Here is a 9,498-nt window from a genome sequence, read left to right on the forward strand (position 1 = left end):
TCATCGTCGAAAGAAACAAAGGGTTAAGGAGCCTTAAAAATATCTATAGATTAACTTTTGCTCACAATACAAGTCGGTTAATAAAGTTCTAAACAAATATTATCTTATAATCATTTCATAATATTAAAAAAGTACTTATTAATTAACCATATCTAATGAGGAATAAAATATTATTGATTAGTAGCCTTCATATGAGTTTGCTCTTAGAGTAATAACCTTTTAGAGTTAACTAAGAAGGACAAGCATTAGGATTTATGATAAAAAATGATAAAAGTAAGAGTAGATTTACTCAAAAAATAAGCATCATCCTGAGAAATTATTTCAGGGATTTTCCCACTACATCATCCACGATCATTATTAATTAAAATTTATCTGAATCGTCATTTTTTCAATATCATTTATATAATAACATTTTATTTTCCAAATCATATCTACCCTTAAATATCAAAATTAAAATAATTAAGATTTATTTTTATTCCCATCCGTACACTTCTTTACCTAAAATCCACATAATTGCAGCACCAATTTGATCCAATTCTTCAATTAATTTTTTGCATGCCCAAAGAATTGCAGTAGCTATTTGATCTATTTCTCCAATCAATTTTCTGTATATCTTCACTGAAGAGGGATAAAATATCGTTGCAGCAGCTATTTTCCTTGCTTTCAAGCTCATTCTTGTCTTAAGAACTGCAAAAATGGATCTCAATCCCCCCACTTTTGAACATAATTCTCTCCCCGTTGGTATGCTTGAAATCTTCAAAAATTGATATTGCAATTGTGTATTTTGGGTAGAGCCGTAGAGGGGTATTACTTATCGGAATAAAAATAAACCATAATTATTTTTAATTTTAAGGTTATCAAAAACAATATTAGTCTTCATTTAAGGGGTAGGATTTTTAATAGAATTGATAGTGTGAATATCAATCATTGGAATATAGTTGATTATTGATTCTTTTTTGTATGTATTGAACTGGATCTGACTCTGATTGTATTTTGTAGCAAATTTTGCTATTTGGATTATAAAAACTGACTTATCCAAAGAAAAATATATATATGATATGTCAGGAAAGAAGATTTGAAAAATAAAATATTAATAATATTGTAAACGACGTGGATAAATTCAATTAATAAGAACCATAAATGACGTGGTAGGAAGGGTCCATGAAATAGTTTTTTTATTACCTTTTAGTTTTATAACTAAACTTAAAAAAGGTGACAATGATCATCAAATTTAAAGTTATAACCTAAATAATTATTTCAATTTCTTAGTTACCCTATTGAGATCACCTTAAACAATCTTTAAGTGGATGTTTATCCAACAAATATATCCTTTAAAAACATAAAATCCAAGGTGCTGGAAAGTTTAAATCACCATGAAATAGATAGCGAAGAGGTGATTACCCACGTCTAAAAGTTTCAACTATGATTTCTTCACTAATTCAAGAGGCCCAATTTCGTTTCCTTGTACTTTTTGTACTCCTTGAATTAGACTACTGACTAATCAACCTAAAGCAACTTCCCATGGATTCATATACCATGCACCGCAGTAAATTTCAATTATACCACTAAATTTCCAGCTTCTTTTCTTCTATATAAATATCCCATGGATACTTACGTTCTTCTCCATCTAAACAACATTTTTCAAAAGCTTAATTATGTATTCGGAAAGACATGAACTTCCTCAAGCTTTCCCTTTTGTTGACCATGGTTATGGCCTTGGCGGCCACAACTCTCTCCTGTCAACATAAGTGAAAAATTCTCTTTTTCTTCCTGAGGATCACCAAATCCTCAGCTCGTTTAGAGGAGCAGGTCGATTCGTTACCCAGAAATCTCGTCATGCCTTCACATGCGACCGACACCCTGAAATGTGCAGCAAGAGGGGCAGCCAGGGCCCGTTTGGCTGCAACAATAAAATGCCTAGACATAAAGAATGACAAATTCAACAGTGGGAAGTGTGGGAAGAAGTGTAACTATTCCAAGATTTGCTGTGCGTGAGCCCATTGTCCAACCAGAAACACTGTGGAGGATGCAACAATAGCTGTGGTAAAGGAAACCCATGTGTTTATGGGATGTGCAGTTATGCATAAAAATTGGATAATCTGCATTTTAAGTTCATCTACATATAACGAGCTATGTGTTGCAGATTATGACATGAATCGAGTTTTCTTCTATTATAGCTAACGAATACTGTGTGTACCACTAATAAAGTAATAAGTAAAGGCCGAAGCATCGTTGATGTAGTCACATGTGTTTAAATATATTATTGGTTTTATCTGTCTATAATCTAAGGTAAAATTATATATTAATTAGATAAACTTTCTAATCGGCAAAATATTTTATGGGTATGGTTCATATAATATTAAATTAATACTAAAAATTAGGATAAATTACATCCACGATCACTCATGGAGAGATTTAATTTTGACTATTGATTTTTTAATTTTTTTTCAATCAAACCAATTAATTATTTAAATGATATCAATTAAATTATATGCCATTAATATTTAATGGAATAATTGATGTGAAAATAAAAATAGTATAATCACATTTTTTTATGCAAATAGAAACCGTTAGTTTTATTAATAAGTGTAAACTACCTACAATCATTAACACAAAAATAGTCCCTCAAGATCATATAAAGACCATACAAGAAAAATATTAAGAACCCATCCAAAAAATCCCAATAAAATAAAAATGTGGATAGATCTTACTGCATCGACAAACAAATCACAACAGATGATTAAACAATTGAAAGATCACCAACAATCACAAATCAAAGTTTAGGTCATGAGAAAAATATTTCAAAATACAAACCGCATATCCAAATTGGTTAGAGGGTCAAAAGCAAGACATTTCAACATAATAATAAATAAGAGTCGTCTTGATTAGTTGAGGTAGTGTCAAATCAAATCCTTAAAAAAAATAAACAAAAAAGAACAATAAAACTATCAATAGAGAAGATTGAAAACATGTCAAAAGTCAAAGAAATTTGTGTTATAAAGGTAGAGAAAATCATATCATAATACTGAGTTAATCGAAATTTAAAAAATAAAAAAATAAAGATACGGTATAAAATAATAGATAAAAATAAGGAATACCGACAATGGACAACTAATACTAAAATTGATGACGACGTCTATCAATAAAATTAAAGAAAATTGCCAACGACATTTAAGAAAAAATAATGAAAATTCAATATAATCACACGTTTAATCTTTATTAGTAATATATTTTATTAATTTAATTTAATTTAATTCAATAAATTTATTTTTTAAATTAAATAATGAAACGTGACCATTTGATCAAATGTAAATTCGTACGATATAAGTCATTTTCAAAATGAAAGCAAGTTTTCCCTTTTCACAAAGTACATCTAGATTTTTTTTTATGATAGAAAAGGGGAAATGGCGCGGAAACATCCTTAAAAAGAAAATACAAACATACAAGTACGCATAGCATAAATGTAAGGTTGTTCAGTTGACTAACATGGAAGCATGTGAGGATGTCATGAATTTAAGGATGTTAAAATAATTAAATTTGATAAGTTTAAATAGGATCTGATTTGATAGAATTTATTTTTTTTATTTTGAAAATAAAACTTGAATAAGATAATATAAATTTAATATAAAAAATCATATATATTTAGGTCTTCATTTATCTTTTATTCCTCAAGCATCAAGATTAAATATAGAAACAATTATATTAAAAAACAAAAGGTGTACGAATCAAGTGATCTGTGTGAGCGTTTAATGTCAAAAGTATCGAGAGTTATCTTTTAATAGATACTATCTTATTCTTACTCTAGAATTATAAAAGAGTATATCAGATAATAATGGAATTTAAAAACAAATATATTAAATCAAGTTCGAAGAAGTAAATAACCTGCCCGATGCCATGCGAAGAATTCTAAATCGCAGGATCTAAGTTGAAAAAGGAAAGAGTAATGAGAAATTGTACGGTGGATGAGGTACGGTGCGACCCAATCATATCGGATGGTATTTACACACCGGGGTTCCCCACATTCTAAGCTCAACATTCGTATCCCACTCTTGCAATAAAAATAAGGGTAAATTACATCATTCTTAACTATATTATGCTCTCTCTCCTATTTTCCTCACCCAACTTTCAATTTTTTCATTTTTCTCACTAAACTTTACAGATTGAATCATTTTGCTCACTCTGCCGTTAAATTTTTAACGACTTTATGATCTGGCACAGGAATTAAAACGAAGTTGTTTTGAAAAACTCAAATATACTCTAAAACGATGTCGTTTGGTGAGTAAAATATGAGAAAGAGTAAAGTTTAATGACCCATGGTGTAATTTACCATTTTTCCTTCTCTTCTCCATTTTCTCTCCATCAGCCACCACGTTATTTTCATTTTCAGCCACCTTTGATCGCCTTAGATGGCTACTGTTCAATCCCAAATGGAATGGGTCGGTTCGTTTCGACTCCTGAGTCTGAATCTGGTGGTTTTTTCACCGGAAAATATCCCAAAACCCATGAATTTGGAATGAAACGTTTCAGTTTCCTCACTTTCAATCTCAAATTCGTGGACTTCGGATCAACGTTCGACAAAATGGAGGTCTGATTCGAACTCACGACGTCGAGGCGAAGTGACCCATCCCATTTTTTGATCAAACGACTACCATTTACGGTGGTTGACAGTGGCTGGTAGTGGCATCCGGTCACCTTCTGTTTTTATTTTATTTTTTAACTATTTTATATTAATTAATAAAAAAATACCACATCATCAGCCGTTAGAGAAAAAACAGGAGAGTGAGCAAAATGATTAAATTTATAAAGTCCAGTGAGCAAAATAGAAAAATTAGAAGTTGGGTGAGGAAAATAGGAGAGAGCGTATAGTACGGTGAGAAACAGTGTAATTTACCCTAAAAATAAATTGTTCCCCACGAAACAACTACTCAACATCTTCTTGATTGAACACATTTGACCTCTAAACAAACCCAAAATAAAAACATTAATGATAGTCCCAGGCAAACGTTGTTGAATCGAGTCTCGCTCTAAACTTCTGTCTCGGTTCTCATCACTTCCCATTACAAATAAATTACGTGTCAAACGGTGGTTGCCGTATTTCCTCGACTGTTTAGAACAAAATAGGAGAATGTTCCACGAATTGAGAAATTGTTACTCTTGGTAATTTTACTTGCACGTTACTTGTAATTCTTTTTTATTCTTCAAGATTTTATCTTTCGTCTTCTTGTAAATCTTGCATTCAATGTTGTCGTGAATATATTGTTGTAGAAACGTAAGTTAAAAAATTGAATCAAACAAATGTGCATCGCGCATTGGAAAAAGATAATTATGCACAAGTTTTTCTGTGGAAATTCAGAATTGAATCATTCAAGTGAAACAACAACAAAAGAATGAAGTTACCCTCTCCCACAAGAAATTTATAAACATGTATGTAATCTCCATCGCATCCCCCATTTAAACAACATTAAAAACGAAGAGGGAAATTGGGTTTAACAAAAAAAAAGTCGTTTCCAAGTAAAAACTACTGATCTACAGTCCGCTGCTTGTGGTGAATGGTGATGGCATTACTTTTTATTGTTGTTGTCGGTGTCGCTGCTACTATTATTTGGGTGAGCACCGACAATGATGGAGGTGATGGCAGCTGCGAGGGCGGCGGTGAAGCTTGGATCATTAGTGATGGCAGCCGTGGCGGCGCTTACTTTGTCAGCCAGCGTGGGATGCTGAGGCTGCTGATGTTGCGGATGAGGAACTTGGCAGCCCGACTGTGAAGACAGCTGTAGTCCTGAGAATTTTGACTGATTACACGACAGTGGTTGACCGAAAACTTGAGGCAATTGAGGGGCCGGAACTGAAGCTGAGTTTTGAGGAGGTGGTCTTTGGAATTGTAGAGGATTTGGGGATTGAGTAAGGTCCAATGTTACAGTTGGGAATGGAGCCGAAGCTGAAATGGTTGGCATGCTGCATGATGGAAGGATGGTCCTGGCTAGCAAATTGGGGTTCATGATCCCATCTGCACTGGGCATTGACCCCGAGAGCAACATGCTAGCAGCTGCTGACGTTATTGACGCCATTGCCATGGCAGCAGACGGAAGTGGGTGATTGTGGTTGCCCTCGTAAGTTGTTATCAAGATTGTTCCGTCTTCAGCGCAGCGTTGAACCTGATCATCACCATTTACACTACTAATCAGTTCCACGGCCTGAGAACTGAAACAAAGAAATCTAGGCAACTTAAATTAAAGCATACTTGTTTTCGGACAGCACAACCAACTGACATGGTGCATCGATAATAAGCTCGAGGGCAGGGGTTTCCTTTTGCCATCTTTTGTCCGTATTTTCTCCATTGGCATCCATCGCTGATCTGCATCAATTCCGGTAAACAAGTTGAAAATAACTTCATATTGATTCAGTGATCTCCACAATCTGTTATTGAAGCAGTAACATACCATGGCAGCTTCGGATCTAGCTCGAACAGAAACACGAGCTTTCCTCACGGTAGCATCCGCAGATTGTTCAATTGGCTTTTTGGGATTCAGCTTTTGGACTTTGTTAGGACCCCGGCCATCAGATTCCGGACTTTCCTCTTTATCAATTCTCTTGTCATCCCGCAAACCAGAAGCCTCCGGATTAAACACAGAAACCCCATTATCCCCTTTGATGTAATTCTTGGATGCAACTTCCACGTTGTTTGGAGGAGACCCTGAACGCGTTCTTTCTTCTGATGAAGGTTGTGATGTCTCATGATCAGCTTCGGTGGCGCCTGAATATGGGACAGTATCCAGAAATTGTCTAGGCACCATCACCTCATCTTTCTTAACTTCGGATTTTACTTGTTGAATCTGAATCCATTGAACATATTTTTATGTCACCCAATCGAATAAAATCTATAGGTATTGTAAAGTTGCAATGATATATAAGAATAAAATTACCTCATGTTCTTGAGTGATTTTGGCTCCCTGATTTCTCTGCTGTTTCATTAAGGTCACAAGGTGCATCTGGAGAGCAGTGTAGTTGTTGCTGACATGACTGATCATGTTTCTTAACTTCTGGTTTTCAGCATGCATACGTTTGAACTCCGCTTGTAATTCCGCCAGCTGAATTGAAGTGAAAAACATTATTCAGTGGGTAAGGCTTCCTTGTGCGCATGTGCTAGCTTGCCGATTCAAAAAGGCCCAAAACAATAACTTTTTCACTTTTAGAATAATCTCCATACCTCGTTCTTTGCTCGCTTATCATCCGTGCCCGATGATTCCCCACCATCAACCGTGTGAAGATGCAACCCAGTCTACAGTCAGGACAAAGACGAACCAAAACATCATCAATAATTCAGTCCAGCTGTAAAATAATTCAAAGCAAATGTTTTTTCAAGGGGAAACGAAAAGAAAAACCATTTACGTTTGCATCCAAATGATCAGAGCCAGGACCGCCTCCACCGTGAGAAGTTTCCATCTTGACGGTGACAGCCGTACTAGTTTTGTTATCATCAACGACCCTGCGTTTCTTATCGGAGAAAAGGTCGACCTCATCAACCACCAGCTGGTTGTCAGCAGAAGCAGGTGAGGAGGGTCCACGGTGGTCCTCCCTGGAGCCAGCAAGGCTGACAGTGAACTGAAACATGTCCGGCTGCTGCTTTAACCTGGGGAAAGGTCCGGCGGAGGTGGAATTGGTTTTGTTGGGGAAGAAACTAGATACAGGGTCAGAGTTACCCAGGGTAAGCCCCCATCCTCTGTCCATAAATAGATTAAGGAACTGTGAGAAGACTAAACAAGGAAGAAGAACAAATTAAAGCTGGAGTTTGACAGAGGAAGGTCGATGTGTGAAGGCGTTTGAAATGTATTGTGAAAGTCTTTCTAGTCTGGGGTCGCTAATAAATGAAAAGGCCTTGGAACGTAGACCAGATATAGCTAGCTACAGCGTATTACAATTTTTGGATTTTATTCTTTTTCTTCTTTAATTGTTACGTCATATTATGCGTCATATTGCCCGTCTGGCAAATTGACACCTCTGAGAAACTAAATAAGTAAGTATAGAAAACAGTGAAGCAGCTTTCTCTTTTGCCAATTAACCTCTGAAAAAACATTTGGAAACAAAGAACAGTGATTACTAGACTGGTCAATGAACAAATGTTTTGGATAATAAATTTTCTTTTTTTTAATGATAAAAGAATTAATTTCGGAGATGTCTTAATGAATAAAAAATAATATATTTTTACATATCTTAAATTTAAGTAATTGTATTTATAGTTGTAGGTACATTATCAATTATTAATTTTCTAATAGGTGTTATTTTATAATAATCTTAAGATTATTTTGAAAAAAGAGTAATTTTCAAATACGATTAATTAATAATAATTTTTTAAAATATTAAAAATTGATCATTAAACAATGATTATCAATGTTAGTAAACACTTAATTAATTGAATTAATTTATATTTAATAATATTAGTTTTTATTATTTACTAACGATATTTGAATGTTTTTAAAGTGTGAAAAAAAGGTGTGTTGCGACGGAAATGAGACAATAAGGCACGGGTTTAAGTTTTATTTTCATTTTGTTTAAATTATATGTATTTTATCATTTATTGAAACGATTTTCTAATTGTCATTGAATTAATTAATTTTTAAAATGAAAGCCATATAATAAGAAGTTTTTTTTTTTGATGATTCTTCTATGATCGACGAACAGCGATGAACACCACTGACTACGAGCATTGTTAATTTAATTTACAAATTTTAAATTTCAAAGGAATTAAATTAATTAAAAATTTAAAGATAAATTATTTAAAATAAAGGGTAAATTATACCAGTGACCATCTAACTATTGTCTTTTTTCATTTTGACCAATATTTGTAAAATTTTATCAATCATACCACTTAATTATTTAAATACAATTCAATTAAGCCACTTGCCGTTAATATTTAACGAAAAAACTGATATGACAGTTAAAATATTTAGTATAATTACATATTTGATCACTGTTACCTCTATAATATCAATTTGATCATAATTTTCTCAAACTATCCATGAAAACAAGTTAAATAATATTTTTTTCCACTTTTTGTGGGCTTGAAAGGATATAATATTGATACCTTTGAGCTCAAAGCCAAGTCAACGATTAGATAGATCGGTCTCGTATGATTGGCGACCGGGTGGGTCTGTTTTCCGGTGGGGAAGAGTCATTTACTAATTTGACTTGGTTTTTTAAAGAAAATAAAACATTTTTATATTACTGGCGGGTTTTTTATCTTCTCTCTAAGTTTCTAATTCTTAATTTTCATATCATCACTATGTCTCGGATCAATAAACGCCTGGTGCAAACAACTGCAGGACGCTCATTTTTCAAAAAGAAGAAGAAGAAGAAAATACCAAGCAACAGTGAAAAAGTCTTCAATTAGAACGTTTAAATAACGTGTGTGACTTTATTTATATGGATGGTAGAACATGGCCTGCAAAGATTAGTCTAACGTGTTACGTTCATAAATTATTGAATGCATTTTCTTCTATT

At 33.6% G+C, this 9,498-nt stretch overlaps 1 protein-coding gene across 1 annotated transcript; it reads right to left on the bottom strand.

The window, feature by feature from the left end:
- Positions 1 to 5,531: 5,531 nt before the first annotated feature.
- Positions 5,532 to 7,828, bottom strand: LOC120194690 (probable WRKY transcription factor 31). The gene is made up of 6 exons (XM_039196927.1): positions 7,390 to 7,828; positions 7,208 to 7,279; positions 6,924 to 7,088; positions 6,441 to 6,833; positions 6,242 to 6,355; positions 5,532 to 6,155 (listed from the first exon to the last, which is right to left on the bottom strand). Exons 1-6 carry the CDS (start codon positions 7,726 to 7,728, stop codon positions 5,562 to 5,564), a joined length of 1,677 nt encoding a protein of 558 aa, XP_039052858.1. The 5' UTR covers positions 7,729 to 7,828; the 3' UTR covers positions 5,532 to 5,561.
- Positions 7,829 to 9,498: the final 1,670 nt, after the last annotated feature.

This window comes from Hibiscus syriacus, unplaced genomic scaffold (assembly GCF_006381635.1).
Source record: "Hibiscus syriacus cultivar Baekdansim isolate YM2019G1 unplaced genomic scaffold, ASM638163v2 tig00117000_pilon, whole genome shotgun sequence".
Taxonomy (NCBI): domain Eukaryota; kingdom Viridiplantae; phylum Streptophyta; class Magnoliopsida; order Malvales; family Malvaceae; genus Hibiscus; species Hibiscus syriacus.